The following is a 19,998-nucleotide window of genomic DNA, read 5'->3' on the forward strand; positions in this document are numbered from 1 at the left end:
TTTCGTCGTGAGAAAGGCAGCCCACAGGTGCAGCATTAACATATATCCATCAGGTGGCAGTAAAACTCACACCTGCCCATTCATTTACGTTTGTACCCTGCCCCTGTTCACCTAGCACTTGTTACCTGCTCGAGGAGAGATCCGAGAGGTTTGTTACTTCTCTTCTAAACATTGCAACTTCTCATCATAATGAAAATACGCTGTTTGGGCCAAGTAAATACTTAATTCTGCTTATCAGGGCTTGCTCCTGTATCCACCTCTTATGATTGTTTCTCTTTGTTTTGTAGCTAAAAGAAATCTTGCAGATTATTTCCGTCGCTGCGGCTGATATTGATCGCTTTGTGTATTCCTCTTTTTTTTTCTGCAACTCACAGTCAAGTTTAAAAAGAACTCAATGCAGGAACCACGGGGGGGGGGGAACGTTTTGATAGTAATCCTACAGCATTTTTCGGGTATTCAATTCATATTGCAAATTTAAGTTGCACTTTGGTGCCAATGCGTAAAATCGACCTTTACTCTGTCTGATAATTACTGCAAGCGTAGCATTAGTAGATGTTACGGAGGTGTGTGCTTTGCACGTTAGATGGCTGCAGGGTTCGATTTTAAACAATCAACTCAGGACCAAAGTCCTGTTTGTCCTTTGGCTAACGATTTACACCCACCTGTCCACTCACCAGGGTCCATGCGTGACCGCGCATGGAAACAGCTCTGCAGAATGAGGCTCCGCGCAGACGCAAAGTGCTCCTTAAGTACAAGCCACGTCGCCTTTACGTGTAACCTCATTTGTCAAAGTCTTACTCTTCAACAACACCTCTTATCAGTCCTACTGTTTTCTAATAGCTGCTGTTGTGAATAAACACTATGAAGGAGGGAAGAACATTTACATCCATTTAAGCATTCGAGAAGGAAGAAGAGGACCAGTACCTACTCAGAGAGATCTCTTTGCAAATGTTTTGTACGTCGTGTGCTGATAATTATTTATTTATGTTATTGCTCCCAACAGATCAGCTATAGGGAATTATTAAGAAATAAATTAGGAATGCCAGATTGTGGGTGGTGTTTGTTCTACTCAAGCTCTAAACTTTTTTTTCTCATTTTGGTTTCTTGTTTCCATCAGAAAACAGAATCTAGTATTAATAAAATTAAACAGTTGGGATGATGTTGCTTGGTGTAGCGTTTTTCCTTTTAACTCTGTAAATATAGCTACAGGGATCTGTGCAATGTAATTATTATGTTAAAAGTGACCAGTTATCCTGGGACCTCCTGAATCTCCAGAAAAGTCGTGCCCTTGCCTTGGTGCAAAGTCTTCATGGTGCTGACATACTGAAATAATGTTAAAGTGGCATTCTTGGAAATGTTTAGATTATAAATTCAGGTTATACAACTTCAGCTGCAACTGATGGCTGTTTTCTTTACTGATCTACTTGTTAAGCATAATTATTTGTTCTCAAATGTTCCAAAAATGTTGAAGATAATTTGTTTACAGCAGACTAAAACCATTGGAAGAACTGCAGTGAAGCATTGATTTAGTTCTTTTCCTTAATAAGTGAGAAGTTATTGTTGGTTATTTTCTAACAATAATACATTCACAATTTATACTAATACATAATAGCATGAGTAAATATGTTTGGCTTCGGGTTCGCAATCTGGGGTCAAAGTTGGGGTTATATAATTTGCAACGGTGCAGGACACTCGTGTCCTTTTGTACTGTAGTGTACCCTGTTGGCTTACCAGTCTATTGGCAAAGATTTTCCATTTTTTAGCATCATTTGTAGCCAGGTCAGATTGGCTCTCTTATGCTAACTCAGCCCAATCACGCAACTGTTGCATGCTGTGGACCCAGTCCAGATGGTGTGAGTGGGAGGAGAGATAGATGAGGGGGCAGCAGAGGGGCGAAAGAAAGATGAATGAAAGAGACATGAACAGGCTTGTTCGGGTGACACAAGACCAGTCAATAACATTAGCGCTGTAAAGGACAATGACAGAGGAATTGAACTGAGAAATTGGGAGAAAGAAAATTACACAACAAAATCCAAGAGAACCTAAAACAAAAGTAGACTGGAGAAAGAATCGGACAGTGAAACAGTGGGTTTGGATCTATAATGGAAGGGTTACTCAACATGGGTAAGCACATTCATATATTTTCATACAGGTTTAGCTTGATTTAATTTATTTTAATGAAAATTTATTGAATGCTTTACACTTGTGGCAATTTTATTAGGAACGCTTGCTCAATTTCTCACTTTTGCACTGCAATATTCAAATCAGTCAACCACATGGCAACAACTCAGTACATTTAGAAACACATTAACTTATTAATCTTGGGGGGAGAAAAGCTTAAGGGTAGCTCCTAATTGCTGAAACCAGGGATCTTTAGATCTTCCATCTAACGCTCTCCCAACTGAGCTATTTCAGCAGATAGAGATAAATTTAGACAAGATCAAGTTGGCCTGCTGAAGTTCAACCTCAGCATCAGAATGGAGAAGAGAGGTGATTTAAGTGACCTTGAAAGTGGTATAATGTTTGGTGCCAGACTTGCTGGTCTGAATATTTCAGAAACTGCTGATCTGCTGGGATTTTCTTGCACAACCATCTCCAGTGTTTACATAGAATGGTCTGAAACAGAGAAACTATCCAGTGAGCAGCAGTTCTTTGGGTGAAAATGCCTTATAGATACCAGAGGTCAGAGGAAAATGGTCAGAATGTTTCAAGATGATAGGAAGGCAAAAGTAGTTCAAATAAATACTGGTTACAACAGAGATATGCAGAAGAGCATCTCTGATAATGTTGAATCTTGAAGCAGCAGAAGACCACACTGGGTGCCACTCCTGTCAACAAAGAACAGGAAACTGATGCTGCAGTTCACACTGACTCACCAAAATTGGCCTGTAGAAGATTGGAAACAAACGTTGCGATTAGTCTGTTTGATGTGATGAGTCTCTCTCCTCTGACGCTCCTCTGCTTCAATATTCAGATGTTAATGTCAGATTTGGCATTAACAGCGTGAAAACATGGGTCCATCCTGCCTTGTAACAACGGTTCAGACTGCTGCTGGTATAACGGTGTGGGGGATATTTTCTTGCACACTTCGGGCTTCTTAGTACCAACTGAGCATTGTTTAAACACCACAGCCTACCTAGCCACAAAGCTCAAGTTGTCTCAAATCGGTTTTTTGAACATGACAATGACCTCAGTGTGCTCGAAGTGCCTTTATAGTCACAAGATCTCAATCCAATAGAGCACCTTTGGGACGAGGCAGATGAGGACAAATCTGCAGCAATTGGAATGTTCCCAGTACCTTTGGCACAGCATGCGCTGAAGAAGGGAATCCAACTTGGTACTAGCACTGTGGATTAGTGTTTAATATAAACTGGCAGGACATATTGCGTGTGATTGATAACCTATATCTTGATGGAAAAATACTAAATAATCCCTTTTTATAATATCATTGATTGTGCAGTGTCACGTTTTTGCATTATGTCCTTTTTCACTTGCATAACAGTCAGATGTCAAATGCCTTTGAACTTCAGTGCAGCCACAGTTGGATAAATAGCTGCACTCTTACCGTGGGTTCACTGATCGATTGCACACACACTGCGAAAATGTGACCAAGTGCAGGTCATTCCTGGTATACTGGGGCTACACCCGTAACTGGTTTTAATCAGTCATGAAGCCTCAGTGTTGACTGATACTTTGCAAGTTTAGTCTCATTGACCTAATGTCTATTTATAGTCAGCCTTCCAGTAACAGGTACCTGCGTTTGTGTACATTTGTCTGGATGTTTGCAGGTGGATGTATTGCTTGTGTGTGTTTCCATGTGTACTCTCTGGGATGTGTCTGGAGAGGATCTCAGTGGGACACGTAATGATGTGTGCAGCAGTGCGGTAGAACTGGGTCACAGGGAGGTGGAGAGGAGAGAAATAGAAAACGCAGACAGACACTGAATCTACAGGATAGACGAGTTTTGCAAGTTCACATTATTCTACAAAACCGCCGTTCACTGGTTTTACCAGGGAATTTCCTTTGCAGAGTGCAAACTATGTCCTTGCATGTTTCTGCTTGTCCATTCACGGCACAGCCCTTAAACCGATAACTGACGCATACTATTTAAAAAAACAGCAAACAACCTTAAGACCGTTGCAAAACAACCTTGTAAAATGTGGCCCTTCTGTGATGTGTGCACTCTTCTTTCTCTTGTCTTCTTTCCCGTCTTTGTCCTCACCTCTTCACACAAACCTTATGTCGGACTCACCTCTCATCCTCACGTTCTTTAGTCTCTGTGATGGCCGAAATTGCAAGTTCGACTGACTGTGACATCCTTTAAAATGGATTCCATTGTACTGGCTCAAAGCTCTTAGTCAGGTACCACAGTGTTCTGGATGAAAGAAATGGGCTCCATTTCCTGGTTAATACTCTCAGTTGGCGCAGCCCATAAACTGTTTATAAAAGATGAAGGTAGCCATTATGCTATTATCCATGTGTTCAGAAAGTCCTGTTTTAAGCCTTTAGTTTGGTGCTATGGCTTTTGCCTTGTTTTATTTTGTTTGTTTTTTGTTGGTTAGCAAGGTCCAGCCGTATAAGTGTCACACGCTTGAAAGTCAATATTTGGTATGACCTTCTTTATTCTTCAACACAGCCTGAGCTACCCTAGGCAAACTTTCTTGTAATTTCTTTAAGTAGTAAAAGAATAATTCTTCAGGCTTCTTGAAGGACCTTCAAAACTCTTCTTTGGATGTTGGCTGCCTTTTGTTCTGCTCTCTGTCAGAATGATCCCACGCTGCTTTGATAATTTTGCCGTCTGAACTCTGGGCGATCACGTCCACTGTGTGTTTTTCTATTTTTCAGGTGTGCTTTTACTACATTGGCAGTGTTTGGGGGATCATTATCATGCAGAAAAATTAAGCTGTTGCCAATTAGATGCTTTCAAGATGGTGGATGAAAATCTGATGGTACTTTTCTGTGTTCATAATTTCATTAATTTAACGAGATTTCCAACAGCTCTGGCTGAAATGCAGCCCCAAACAATGAAAGGGCCTCCACCCTGTTTCACAGATGGCTGTAGACACTCACTGATGTATCTCCCTGACCACCTCTGTACATATTGATGATGATTTGGATTCATCACTCATAATTCATCTTTGCTGGATTTTTTCCCTTTCTTTAAGTATTATGGATTCATTGAGTTAGGTAGTTACTGAAAGCCTTTAAGCACTGGTACCTCATACCATAAAGTATAAAATATCCAGTTAAATCTGAATAATGAAATTTAAACATTCGCCCACTTGCTGCCCACAAATAAAGTTTTAAAACCTTGCTCTTATGAAAGTTATACTTCTACTATCATTTTTTCAGAGCTCTCTCATAGAGTTCAATTCAAAATTCTTTCAGCACCATCTCTCTCTCTCTGCTGCAACCCATGACCTAACCTAGCTGTGACCATGGATACCACAGTCTGACTTGCACCAATCTAGCATAGTCCATCACAGTTAACTGAGCCACAGTATTGCAGACTCTTATGCTTGCTTCCCTTCAGTAGCATCAGCTACATGCTAAAGTACTGTGGCCACGTTATAAACTACATACATGGATTCATGACAGAGATGAGAAGGCTGAGTGCAGGTGGGCCCATTTAGTAATTTAACTGTCTCTGAGGCATGAGCTGAAGCTCAACAGTAGTTTGCATTAAACTGCCAATCAGATTTAATTGCTCACTGGATCGAAGGTGTCAGAACGCAGTTCAGGATGGCCCCGGCCCACTTTAACCTCTGAGCACACCTAACTTAAATTAAAAAGGATCTAATATTTAAATAGCGAGTTCATACAAAAATCACCCCACCTACAGTTTTTATGAAGTGGGAAATGGAGGTTGATGTGCTTTTGTAGCCAGCTTCAAGTGGCTTTTTATGAGCTGCAGGATTAGACACTTGAGCTTTGAGTTCATTGTTCATCCCTCGAGGTTGATGCTCAGTGATGCCATAGAGACTGGTGGTTGTGGAGTCACTGGGATAAGGTGCTGAAAGGCTTTACCTACTGGTATCTTCCCAGTGTGAGCAGCACATGGATCAAACTGTGTAGATTATTGGTATATGGACTGCTGCTTATATAGAAACCTTCTACTTAGTTTGAGCACTTAGTAGTCTCATTCACCAAGTCACACGCACATTCACACAGCATCTTTTATCTATACTTTGCACTTTTATCTAACATTCACTCACACACACACACACACACACACACACACACACACACACACACACACACACACACACACACACACACACACACACACACACACACACACACACACACACACACATAAGCCTAGATTGGGGGAAACTCAAGGTTCAGTAGCTTGCTTAAGGATACTTCCACATATGGACTGTGAAAGCTGGGGATCGATCAGCCGACCTTCCGATTGGTAGACGACCCACCACAAATAATTAAAAAGTAATTCACTAGCTGGGACAACATCCTACCTACATATAGGTTGAACAGCATTTCTGGTAGATAACAGCAAATGGCTTGAGCATGAATTGAGGCTGTGGTTTGGGAAAGGCTTGACAGGGAACTGGGGGTGGCTCCAGAAACTCTGATATCTACAAAATCAGAGCTTTCTTTTAAAATTGGTATAATCAAGATGTTATTGCATCAGCAGATCAAATGAAAGGGGGCACTCAACATTGTGAAACTGTGGAATTATGAGCCAAGTTCTCTGGTTTACCTCAGATCTATAAAGGACTGCTTTAGATTTTCAGCTGGTTGAATTGGTTTTAATGCCCATAACTTTACTGGTCTGGTTCGCTCTCTTGACTCTTGCAGTTTCATTTCTAGCAGCAGCAACTGTCAGACTGACAGATACTTCAAAAGCAGAGCTGAAGTAAGAGTAAACATTGAACTTAAGGCATTTTCATCAAATGTACAGGGGTGCACATGAATGCTGATGTTTGCCATAACAGCTTTGTAGTTCAACAGATTACCATTACTGTGGTGACAGTCGTTATTGCTGGTATGTGGTTTTTGCTCATCCATCCACTGCTTTGTATTTTGCTTCTGGAGGATTTGTTGTTATTGTGCTTCACAAGCTGACAGAGCGGGTAACAACAGAAATGCAACCGCTGGCTCCTTTCAGTCTCAGTGACTCTTCTTAATAAATACTGTATCCAATAGAGAGACAGTGTGTGTGTGTGTGTGTCTTCCTTTCTGTTCCATGAAAAACAACCAGCCTTAAATTAAACGGTTGCTTCCAGCTTCAAATGTCAGCATAAAAACCTTTATATTACCTCCATATTATCAGCCGTCATCTCTGTTTTCAAATGCCACTTTACTGCTTGTAAAGTATAGCGTATCAGCAGAGCAGCTGTGTATAGTTTTCGCATTAGTGACTCCTAAGTGGGCTGAATACCAGCATCTAAACCTTTGTGACCCCTGCTGGTGGCAGTTAATGTCAGGTCTGTGTGTGCTGTGTTTTATCCCTTAATATTAGCATATTCTGTGTTGTTCCGACTGTCGGAAGTGTTCGGTTCATTTGTTTTTCACAGGTGCAGTTGGCAGAAGAGCTTCATGACTCAACTTCACCCCACTGACAGTGTTTCTCTGTCACTATAGCTCGCATCAGGCGCTACTCCGATGTGATGACACTGCCGGACTCTTTTATCCAACGCCAGCAGCTTGACGCCAGTATGGCTGACACCTTCCTGGAGCATCTCTGTCTCCTGGACATCAACCAGGAGCCAATCACAGCGCGCAACACCAGCATAATCTGCACCATCGGTGAGTGTGACAGACAGTGAGTCTCAGTTTCAAGTTTGTTGTCTGACAACTGTTATGTGTCATCGTTGGCTCCGTGTCAGAAAGCCAGCTCCTGGAGGGGGTGGGTGGTCTTCAGCTTGTTGGCAAGGCTTTTTGGCTGACGCAGTTTGAAGCTTTTGCTGCCCAGAAAAAGATGAAAAACAATTAGAAGGAAATACACTATACAAACGGCTCCTAAGTCATCTGGCTCTGGCTCTGGCTTTCCAGATGATGTTTTGATTCCTTGCGAGTACAGGGGTTTGTTTACTACTCCCAGAAGGGTTTTCATTAAAGTGATAAAGTAACAGGCAAGCAAACAGTTCATTTTAATGTGTGCCTGTAGCTAACAAAAATTTCTATCATTAATAAATTATAAAACGAATAAGGCTATTAATAAAATATCAGGAAATACAAAAAAAAATTGCCAAAAGGTAATTTTATTGTGGCTGTCCAAAACCTAATGACAGAAAACAAATCAAATTTTTGGGGGCCTACATCGAATGAATGAACATTTGATTATTAAAACTGCTTTTCCTTTATTCACTCTTTTTTTTCCTCTTTCAGGTCCGGCATCTCGATCGATCCCCAAACTTCAGGAGATGATCAAGGCTGGAATGAATATCGCCCGTCTTAACTTCTCTCATGGATCACATGAAGTACGTACGGCACACATGCTGATGAGCCACAACATTAAAACCGCCAGCTTAATGTTGCCTATTTATTCACGACACCAAAACACCTTTGACCAATCAGGGGCGTAAAGAAAGAACATCTGGAGGTGTTTTGTGGTATCTGCCACCCACTGCGGAGTGGCTGTGGCTCAGGAGGTAGAACAGATCATCTACTAATCAGAAGGTTGGTGGTTTGATCCCTGGCTACATGCCGAATATCCTACAGCAAGATACTAACCTCAGCTTGCTCTCTGATGCATCCATCAGAGTGTGACTGTTGGATAGAAAGCATTCAAACCTAGAAAAAAGTGCTTGGGTGAATGAGGCATGTTGTTTTGAGTGCTCAGAGTAGAAAAGTGCTTTATAAGAAGCCATCAATTTACCATTTACACTGGCAGCTGGTTCTGTGGGTTGCACAGTGAGACTGACTGGTTCTGATGCATCCCATGTACCCTTTAGCACAGCGGTCCACAACCTTTTTTGCACCATAGACCGGTTTATGTCTGAGAATATTTTCACAGACTGGCCTTTAAGGTGTCGCGGATAAATACAACTAAATAAAACCATTACCTGTACAAAAAAAGAGAAGATTTATTCATAACACACGGGAAAAGACCAAAGGAAACCGAGTTAACAATAAAAACGATCAAAAAAATAATAATAAAATACGATAAAAACCCTGAAAACCATAAATTTCACACCTGAGCTTCAACTCTTGCGGCCCGGTACCAGACGACTCACGGACCGGTACCGGTCCGGGCCCGGGAGTTGGGAACTGCTGCTTTAGCATCTATCAGACTGTAATCTGGGGAACTGGAAGACCTTGCAGTCTTTGTTTCTTGTGTTCCTTGAGCTGTTCCTGAGCAGTTGGGATGTGTGGATGGGGGTGGGTACATCCATGGTTTGTGATGAAGTAACAGCCACATAAATGCCAGCACCCAACACAGATAACAGATGATGATCCATGTGAATCATTTCACTTGCTATTGGTTTTAATGTTGTGGCTCATTTGTGTTCACACGCCTCGGTTTTCCACTCAACCAGGTATTGATTCCCTGTCTGTGTCTTTCAGTATCACGGTGAAACCATCAAGAACATCAGAGAGGCGGTGGAGACGATAACCTCTGACCCGTTGTACTATCGACCGGTTGCCATCGCTTTGGATACGAAGGGCCCAGAGATCCGCACCGGATTAGTTAAAGGGGTGAGCATGCTTTGCTTCATCTATCAAACAGTCTAAACCTAATCAAACAGTCACATGCAGTCAGGTGTAAGAGGTGCAGAAAATACGCCAACTCCTTGGTGCAGCACATCATTTCTTACAGGTTGCTACTTTTCCTGGAAAAACACCAGCTGTAGGCGTGTGCTCATCTGCCTTTTCATCATCATCTTATTGTGTTGTTGGTCGTGTTGCTGTTGCCTGCTGTCTGCTTTGCTGAACAAATAACTCCAGGCTGCAGGAAACCTCCTCGTGTCTTGATTAGCTTCAGAAATACTCTGCATGGCATTTGATCTGAGTCTGGGTAGACTAATTGAAAGGTGCACTTGAGTTACTAAACACGTGCTAAATATAACTCTATTTTTATTAAATATTTATATTTTTTAACACACAAGATATTTACAGCATACAAAATTATATATGTAGGCGAATATATGTAATGGCAACCAATCAATCAACCAATAAATCAGTCAATCATTATTATATATAATAATGACTACCCACGTTGTATGTTACCTGGGATATCCTTCAGTGCCCCTGCAACCCTACCTGGATAAGTGGTTAAGAATGTGGACGGATGGATGGATGGATGGATGGATGGATGGATGGATGGATGGATGCTATATTTGGCAATTTATAGCGGGCGTGGACATTAACAACATGTTAAAACATTCAACACACAAGATAAAACACAATAAACTGGCAGTATGGAGATGGAGTGATGAGCAGCATTTTTACACTTTGCGTACAACAATGCCTATGGTATATTTGGTGTACTTACTGCTGCTGTTGCCTGAGACCAAACTTTCCTTGTTTGCTTTTACAGCATACCCCTGAAGGCTCCTCGCATGTGAGGAATTATTCATGAAGATGTACACTTTTTAGTGCTTGTTTTTTGTAGAAATATGCAAAGTATTTTTGAATTATTCTGTTAATTTTTAAACTTATGTTATGTTTGAATCCCATTCTTGTCTTTTTGACATAACTTCTTCTTTTGGCTACTCCCTTTAGCGGTCATCACATTTGCATCCATCTCACCGTATCCCTACTGTCCTCCTCTGTCATATCGGCCACCTGCATGTCCTCCTTCTCTACATCCACGAACCTTCTATGTGTTCTTCCTTCCTGGGCACAAGATATTCAACATCCTTCACCCAGTATATCTACTATCCTTCTTCCGCAATTTTCCAAACCATCTCAGACTTGTCTCTCTAACTTTGTCTCCAAACTGCTGTCCCTCCGATGTACTAATTCTGTCCATCGTTGTCTCTCCTAGTGAAAATCTTAACATCAACTGTGCCGCCTTCATCTCCACCACCTTTCTTTTCAATGGTGTAAACCAACAAATAACAAAAGATAAAATATCGTGCTGCTGTCTGCCTTTTGCACAAACCTTACAACCACTGGTGTGGCTGTGACAGCAGACACAGTTCTCAAATATTTGGAAATATAATTGTTACCTCATCAGTAAACACCAAACGCTTTGCACAAAGCAGCCAGTGTATTCCTTTTAAAGTTTTATGCCAGTACAGTACAAAGTCTCTTGTGTTTTCATCATTGCTGGCACTCAAAACCTCTCAGATAAGATACTAGAACTACTCATTATAAACACTACAAAACACACCGGCTTTTTGTAACACAGCATGCCTTTTAATCAACCAGTCACGGGTTTCATCACGGTTCAAACGCAGTCAGTTTTTTTGTTTTTCTGCAGCAGCACTCAGAGATCCTGTGTCTAAGAAAATTCAGTGTGCTGGAAATGACAATACTACTGTATGTTTGCTTACAACAAGAGCAGTAATTGGAGGTTTTTGTGTTTCGACAGAAAGTGGAAGAAGAGGTGGAGCTGGTGAAGGGCAACAATGTGCGCGTGGTGACAGCAGAGAGTGACAAAGACAAAACAGATGGAAAGATAATCTGGGTGGACTATCCCAACCTGCCCAAAGTTCTCAAGAAGGATGGAAAGATCTACATTGATGATGGCCTCATTGGACTCCGAGTATTAGATATAGGTAATGTGCATTACACAGACTTTAGCAAACCTGCAGAAAACATGTCTGCCTTATTGCTGTTTTAGAAACATCTGCAGTGACAGCTGTGGCCAGAGGCACTGCGTTTTCGATTTGTCTCTCTGTCACTCGAACACATTTATTTCTTTAAATTTGGCAACAGTCCCTGGGACGCTTGAGGACACGCTTGGACATTAAGCCAGAATTCATACAGCGACAATGAATTTCATGCAAATGTGTAATTAGAATAAAACGATGATCTTATTTTATATTCAAAAGGTGAAAGGCCAACATCACTGTGACACCCTAAAATCATTCAGACACTACTAGATATTGTTCAACTCAGAAACAGAGAAGGAGTTCAGATTCTGAATTGGTGATTATTTGCTCACCATAAATTCCTTCAAAACCTTCACTACATATATTATACGAGTATGGCAGTATGTACTGAGAAATCAGAGGTTTTGTCTGTTTTTTTAATGCAAAAGAGAAACTATGGTGTGAAGGGACACAGTATGTGTGGTAGTAATTGGATAAAAATTGGGGAAAAAAAGCCAATTTATGGATCCGTCCCTGCTGTTGCCAAGGACAAGACAGAAGAGCAGCTCAAATAGTTACTTAGCAAGAGAGATGGGAAGGTTCCATTCAAATATAATATAAATGCATTATAATATATTTGACTACCTTTGTTGGGATCTGATCCCCCTACTCACAGCCCACAATTTTTTCCACCATCAACTATAAATTTGGATCCAAATCAAACTTTACCAAAATAAAGGTCAGCAAAACAGTATCAACAGTCTTGTTTGTTTATCTCCCTCTGTTCTTCCTGGGCCTGTTTGGATTTTCACCTCAGGCTCCTTTATCCTCCCACAGTCCAAAGGCTTTCTTTGTCTTCAATTATGTTGTATATGTGTGAAAATATGGTGCTGTGTGTGAACATTTGGCATTTTCCAGTTTTATGTGCATTCTTCTATAGCTCATTCTCATATATCTCATGCACTGAATGCACCTTTTCAGGCCAGTGTATTGACACAAACATGTCCACAGGCCTATAAACCTTCATCCCTGCATGCACGTATAACTTTAAATCTTTTTATAGATTCCTGAGTTCCATTATTATATATTACTTCCAATGTATTTTCCTTATTATCCAACAATTGTGCAATTTCCCATGCTCTGATTTTTGGTTATATTACTGAATGTTTTTATAGTGTCAGTGCACCAGTCCTTTGTGAGTCCCTGCATCTCCAACATTTGTCTTGCCAGGTTCGGACTGGGTGGACACGGTGGTGGAATCAGGCGGGATGCTCTGCAGTCGTAAAGGCGTAAACCTTCCCGGCTGCGACCTAATCGGCATGCAGGCGGTCAGCCCGCGGGACGAGGCTGACCTGAGGTTCGGCGTGGCTCAGGGTGTTGACATGGTGTTCGCCAGCTTCATCCGTTCAGCCCAGGACGTCAAGGATGTGCGTCGCGCTCTGGGGGCGCATGGTCGAGATATCAAAGTGATCAGCAAAGTGGAAAGCCGGCAAGGAGTTCAAAAGTGAGTCCTGGAAAATCCAATTTCCAATTAATGCCATTTCTGCAGAGTTATTTTTAGCCAAACAGGCACTGACGGCATGAGTCTTCCATAACGAGACTTTGACAGGTCTTTTAAATCCACCGCTGATGTGATCTGCCGCTCCTGTGGACAGCCAGCTGTCAGTGAAGGAGAAACATATGTCAACTTTAGATTTTACACATCTATGATAAGCAGTCTCTGTGGCTGTCCACGTGAGTTATTGCAGCCAATTAATATATCTGACATAATTTATTTCCCTGCCTTCATACCTCCATTACTTATCGCATGCTTTGTCCTGCTGCTCCCCGGCTGCTGACAGTGTTTAAGTGCAGTTTTAATAGAATGAGATTAGATCATAAAGATGAATTCTTAACAGTAATTAAGCTGTTTGTGAATATTTGGTGTTAAACGTCCTGTTTGGATGTCCTGCAGCTGTGTTTTTCCCCTTTAAATCTACATCAGCATCACAGCTTCCTGCTTTTCCTTTCAGTCTCTTTGTTCCTTACTCACATAGGAGTTTGGATTTCATCCAGATCATTTAGGATTTAAATCACAATTTTACGCTATCCTCGATATCTTTTGAAGATCTAAAATTCTGCATTTGAAGACCTAGTTTTTAGATAACGTGTAGAATCTTCCTTATTCCTCCTTTTGTGCTCTTTTTCCAACTCTCTCTTCTTGAGCCCAAACACTCACTCCTTCCTCTAATCTGTCTGTCAGTTTTGAGGAAATCCTGGCTGAGAGCGATGGCGTGATGGTTGCCAGAGGCGACCTGGGGATCGAGATCCCTGCGGAGAAAGTCTTCATTGCCCAGAAGATGATGATTGGGAGATGCAACTCTGCTGGGAAGCCTGTCATCTGTGCCACACAGGTCAGAGATGAGCGCGCACACACACACACATAGAAAAAAAATCACAGAAAAAGAAGAAATATTGAGATTAAGACTCTTAACTGCAGTTTTAGCCAGCCGAATGTCAAACGGGTCCAACTACACGTTAACCTTATACTCTTGTGCATAATGTCACTTGTCCAGTGAATTCATTTTCAGAGATGCACACATTCCCTCTCTTTCACACCCCTCTGCTTTTACACACATGCACACACACACACACACACATGCGTGCAACACTCCTGCAGCCATGTTGAGTCACAGTGCTGTACTTTGTTTATGCTACAGCTCTTGACTTGGAGTGACAGCGTTATAGCAGGTTTGCTACTCGAGACCTGAGCCCACAAACAACACCCACACACATGCACTAATCAGCATTAGTCGGAGCTTCTTAACTAAAAATGCAGTCTCACAGGCGGTGCTGCAAGCTATCTCATTTTCCAACTGTCTGCCTCGCTTATTGACTCATAACACTGAGTCTCCAGCATACCAATAACGATTTCTCTAACTCGCAGTCGCCTGCCTCAGTCTAAATGATCTCTTATTACTCCTACTCTACCATCTATCCATCCACAAAGCCATTACCTCCTGTCTTCGTGCTCGCCCATATCACTTTGTCAAAATGAACAAAAATTGACATACAAAGACTCAGAGTGGCTTATTTTTGATAGACTCATTGGTGAAATCCATTTATAGTACCTTATAGAGACATTTTGGTTATAGCTGAAATGTATTTTATGTGTGTCTTTGTGTGTTTTTGTGCATTTGCAGATGCTTGAGAGCATGGTGACCCACCGACGGCCAACTAGAGCAGAGGGCAGTGACGTTGCCAATGCCGTGCTGGATGGAGCTGACTGTGTAATGCTATCTGGAGAAACCGCCAAGGGACTGTTTCCTGTGGAGTCAGTTGCAATGATGCATTCGGTGTGTGTTTCTGTGTGCACATGATGTCGTTCTGTTGCGTCTGACTTAGTGCCCTCTGATAATGCTCTAACCCTCTGTCTGTCCCTCTCCCTGTCTCTGTCGCTCTATCTCAGATCTGCAGGGAGGCAGAGGCGGCCATTTTCCACCAGCAGCTTTTTGAGGAGTTGCGCCGCCTCACTCCTCTCTCCTCTGACCCCACGGAGGTCACGGCGATCGGAGCTGTGGAGTCTTCGTTCAAATGCTGTGCCGGGGCCATTATAGTCCTCACGACCACTGGCAGGTGAGTATATCAGCTAACATTCATGATAAATGTGTCAGAACTAGCAGTGCTATATGCTATATCGTGACAGTTCACCTGACTGTCACGATATAGCATAAGACAAAGTTTTAGTTGTTGTTTGATGAGGGTTTCCTACCAAAAAACAGTAAATCAGGCAGAACCGCTGAAGTCAAGAGAAGCTTCCGTCTGTTTCACAAGAGCAGCAGCAAGAACCATCAACAGATATGACAATGATTAAGTCAGAAATGGCATTGAAAGAGGAGCTGTGGTAGAGGGGGGTTGCAAAGTAGCTTGCAGATGTAAAGAAGCTATGCTTAGGGAACTTAAATAAGATGCTCTGTGTGTGGTCTGTGTGAAAGTTGCCTGACACTGAGATCAGCTGATCTACCGGGACTGTAGCTGGCCTTCACTTTGTGGCCTGTTAGTTTAATAGAGAGATGCTGGTAGGTGGATTTTGCTGCCATGTTGTTTTCTCTCCAGTTCTGTTGCAGTGCTAAGCTAAGAGCTAGCAGATTTAGCACAAGTAACTAAAAAGCCTGATTAGATTTGGAAAACCATTTGAAAATAATTAACATAAATATATTATCATTGTCTGGGCGGCATGGTGGTGCTGTGGGTATCGCTGTTGCCTCATAGCAAAAAGGGGTTTGAATCCAGCCTGGACCTCCCTGTGTCTGCACACGTGTTAGTGATGTATGCAGGTGTTAATGTGTCTGTAAATTCTGTGAGGCCTGCAACAGACTGGGGATTTATCCACGGTGTAGGAGATAGGCTTCGGCACTCTGGTGACCTTGGATTGTAAAAGAGGAACAACTTGGATTAATAATTTCCATATTCGTCCTTGCAGATGCTAGAAACAAGTTTATTTGTCCCTCTCCAAACAAACATATAACACGGACTCTTTAAAGTTTGCAGCTACAGATGTTTGTCTTTTATCCCAAAGGTCCAGGCTGAATATTGCAGTAATGTTTGGTGCTTGTGCATCTTCTAGGTTTTATGGGGCTTCATTGTACTGTTTTTGTGTATTTTGTACTTTTCTTCCAAAGATTCCCCTTCTCACATATATTAAGTGTGCACACAGGAGGACACATACATAAACCTCCTGTTACAAAAATGTGCATAAAAATATACTAGAATGATCTCGAATTAGTTTAGACATTATGTCTAAGTGAACATACAACCATAACATATCAGATATTAAAACTGTGAGATTTAATTCTGATTAGAAAATAGTTTACTCTGTAATGTCTGCAATATATTTCAAAAGTGTCAGCACATAAGATGCTCACATTCATAGACAGTAGACAGTCTTAAAAGCAAAAGCTTCTATAAACGAGTGAAGAAACTAACAAATGGAGAGGTATCTGTTTAGTTGCACCACAGTTGATATCCTACTGTGTTCTGGGTGTTAAGCTGCTGAGTAAGTGCAGATTTCACCTTAAGATGTTGAGAGGAAGCAGTCTAAACGACCTTGAAAGCGGGATTAATAACGGATCATGGATGACAGCAGCTTCAATCACAAAAAGCGAGTTATTATTATTATATTTGGAAGAGTCCTGTATGATTTATGTCAAGGAGCAGTGACGCTGCCTTCGTTTTTCCCTCAGCATGAAAGTGTTGTTCATGCGTGCCATCAGTGATAATTTATTTTCTATCCTTAACTTTGCACTTCTTCTCTGCAGGTCGGCTCATCTCCTGTCCAGGTACCGCCCTCGCTGTCCGATCATTGCCGTCACCAGGAGCCCGCAGGTACACTCTGCTCTATGAACCAAAAAATAATTATTATTTTTGTGTTGACACTTGGTGCTTTTGTCTTACCATGAAAATATGGCTTAGATGATGATGACTCGCTGTTTTCAAAAGTGAATAGTGTGCGATGTCTACTTTTGCTGTCTGTCGTGGTAAATTGTGACAGTGTTGTCAGACTGGTATCACCAATCCGGAGTATTTATTACTGACTGTATTTCTGGTTTATGGAGCTGTCTTATTCTAAGACCGGTGATCAAAGTGGGTTACACGGTCTTTAAAAAAGAATCATGGTTACCAATAATGTCAAAGCAATAATCACCGTCAAATTTGATGGAGCACATGTGAATGCTCTGTAATAACCCCACACTATGGATGATCACTGAAATGAAGGCAGCTCCCTCTGACCTTCATTATTATGACGTCCACACTTTTTGATCAATCACAGGTCATCTTTTAATATCAATAAAATTGTGGTGACAGAGTACAAAATTGGCATGTTTCTTTTTTCTCAGTAATATTAATTAAAATAAAGAAAATTAATAGGATACACAAATAAATGAATATAATAATGACCATATTTAAAACAAAATTGCCTCATTCTGACATACTTTCATATTCCTCTCTCTTCCTTCTTTAAATGTAGGTCTCCATCTCCTGATAAATAAGTTTTTCTGAAGTTATTTGTTCCATCAGATTCTATTCAACCATACGTGCGATGTTGGAGGTTCGGGTTTCCACCATCTAATTATAATGCATTTAATTGCTCAACAGTAATCGTAACAGATATTTACTAGCTGATTCCTCAGATTCTGCAGGAATCTTATTTCGATATATATCTCACTTTAGAAAAGACCACAGTATGTCCAACATGAGCCTTCTGGGCTCCATGTGTATTTTATTATTTTGTGTTTTATTTTGATAGTTTATTTTTTTTGCTGTGTTGTTTTCTGTTTTACTTCCTGTCTGTATGATTCTTTTCTTCCTCTCTTGTTTCCAGTCTCCCAGTTAGCCTTCATTGTGTATTTATACACTCCTCTTTGTCACATTGTCTGTTTGCATTCCTGTTTTTACTGGTAAATATACCAGGGGATCAACAGACTGACAGACTATAAAACTCAATAACCACCAAGCAACTTGCAGTTATTTGACAGAAAAATCAGCTATAATCTACCTAATCTTTTTTTCTCTTCCTCAGGTCACCCGTCAGTCTCAGCTGTTACGAGGCGTGTTTCCTGCCCTCTTCCACCCTCTGCCCGCTCCTGTGTGGGCTGATGATGTGGACAACAGGGTCAACTTTGGCATGGAAATTGGTCAGTCTGTGCTCTGTTCAGCCTGCTTGCAGTTCTTATATAATATAAGCCATATTACTCACATGCCCTTATCTGTCCAACACCACAGGGAAAGCAAGAGGATTCTTCAAGTCTGGCGACATGGTGATTGTGGTGACAGGCTGGATCCCAGGGTCTGGTCACACCAACATTATGAGGGCAGTGAATGTCCCGTAACAACATGACCTCACTGGACTCTAAATCTAACTGAGTTGCTGGAGGTTTATTAAGAGAGCCTTTAAAATCTTTTAATGCACCGAAAAGCCAAAGAACCACCCCTAAAATTGAAGCAATAACCTCTGTCGAAAGCAGCAGAAACACTCTCCTTAAAATTTGAGGTTATTATGAGGAAACACTTGGTCTAATAACCACTCATATGTACCCATGACTCCCTTCAAATAAAACTTGACTTTAACTTTAATACGTTGTTCTCCAGTTTTTGTCAGGACACAGGCTTCTCTAATTGAACTGTCCAGCCTCCTGTTTTCATATTGAAAGTGAAAGTATTGTCTCTGTGGCTGCCATTGTTGAAGCACATTGGTGCTCTTTATAGAATTTGGAGATAAGGCTTTCATTCCTACCCAGAGTCCCAAGCTTGTCTCTGTGCAGCGGCAATTTTTTGGCTATTATGAGCAGCACCGGATGATGCAGAGCTGACACCCCCTTTTGTCAACTGAGATGACCCAGATGGCCACATCTGCATATTGCTCTCCCAGAAAGTAATTATATCTGTTCCTGTGTGGGTCTTCCTCATGCCTCATAATCCTTTATTTTGTGACATCCTTGCTTCCTCCTCCTTTTTTCCTTTTGAGCTTTAATGTGCATTGAATCCTCCCGCAGCAGTTTATTCCTCTCTCTCTCTCTTTCTGCCACTAATAGCCACTTTTACAGAGGCTGACTCACTGTAAATATTTCTGTGGTTAGTCTAATAGTGTTTTATCTTTCTGGGACAATTGGAGCACTTAAAGAGTTTTATGTCTATATTTGCAAAAGTCTGTTTTCCATAAGCCTGCGGGAATAAGATGTGAGGTTTTTCACTTATTCTGCATGTAGATGTATTCAAGTCAACTGCTGAAGTAAAAGTAGTAATACCACAACAAAAGAAAACTGAAATAAAAATATAGATATCAGATAAATTTATATTCAATCTTTTAAACCACCAATTTGACCAATATGCCTCTTAAAGTATTGTGCAAAAGTCTCGAGCCACCCGTCTCTTCTTTATATTTTGCCACGAAAATGGGAAATAGGTGTAGAGATTTATTAACATTATTTATTTATTTATTTATTTATTAAAATGCGCAAACAATGGATTTATAATATATAAAGGAAAGCAGAATCTGTGTAATACTAACAAGCTTGAAATATTCAATATTTGGTTTGAACGAATTTATTCTTTAACACAGCCTGAACTCTCATATTTCTCCAGGTGTCTTGAAGGACATTCAAAGCTCTTCTTTGGATGTTGGCTGCCTTTTGTTCTGCTCTCTGTCAAGATGATCTCACAGTGGTTTAATTAATGGTGAGGTCCGGGGTCTGGGGAGGCCGATCCACGACTGATGTCACGTGTGCTTTTACTA

The 19,998-nt window shown here is 41.2% G+C and overlaps 1 protein-coding gene across 3 annotated transcripts; it reads left to right on the forward strand.

Moving 5' to 3' along the window:
* Nucleotides 1-74: 74 nt before the first annotated feature.
* pklr (pyruvate kinase L/R) lies at nt 75-18,839 on the forward strand. Of its 3 annotated transcripts, none has more exons than XM_031740850.2 (12): nt 75-148; nt 7,606-7,770; nt 8,353-8,444; nt 9,532-9,663; nt 11,504-11,690; nt 12,957-13,230; nt 13,969-14,119; nt 14,909-15,061; nt 15,175-15,341; nt 17,024-17,090; nt 18,286-18,400; nt 18,489-18,839. In XM_031740850.2, exons 2-12 carry the CDS (start codon nt 7,632-7,634, stop codon nt 18,593-18,595), a joined length of 1,584 nt encoding a protein of 527 aa, XP_031596710.1. In that variant the 5' UTR covers nt 75-148; nt 7,606-7,631; the 3' UTR covers nt 18,596-18,839. The 3 variants fall into 3 exon arrangements, with proteins under 3 accessions (XP_031596710.1, XP_039475511.1, XP_031596706.1); XM_039619577.1 differs by lacking the exon at nt 75-148 and adding an exon at nt 185-955; XM_031740846.2 differs by lacking the exon at nt 75-148 and adding an exon at nt 1,901-2,124.
* The last annotated feature ends 1,159 nt before the right edge of the window (nt 18,840-19,998 follow it).

Source organism: Oreochromis aureus, linkage group 11 (assembly GCF_013358895.1).
Source record: "Oreochromis aureus strain Israel breed Guangdong linkage group 11, ZZ_aureus, whole genome shotgun sequence".
Classification (NCBI taxonomy): domain Eukaryota; kingdom Metazoa; phylum Chordata; class Actinopteri; order Cichliformes; family Cichlidae; genus Oreochromis; species Oreochromis aureus.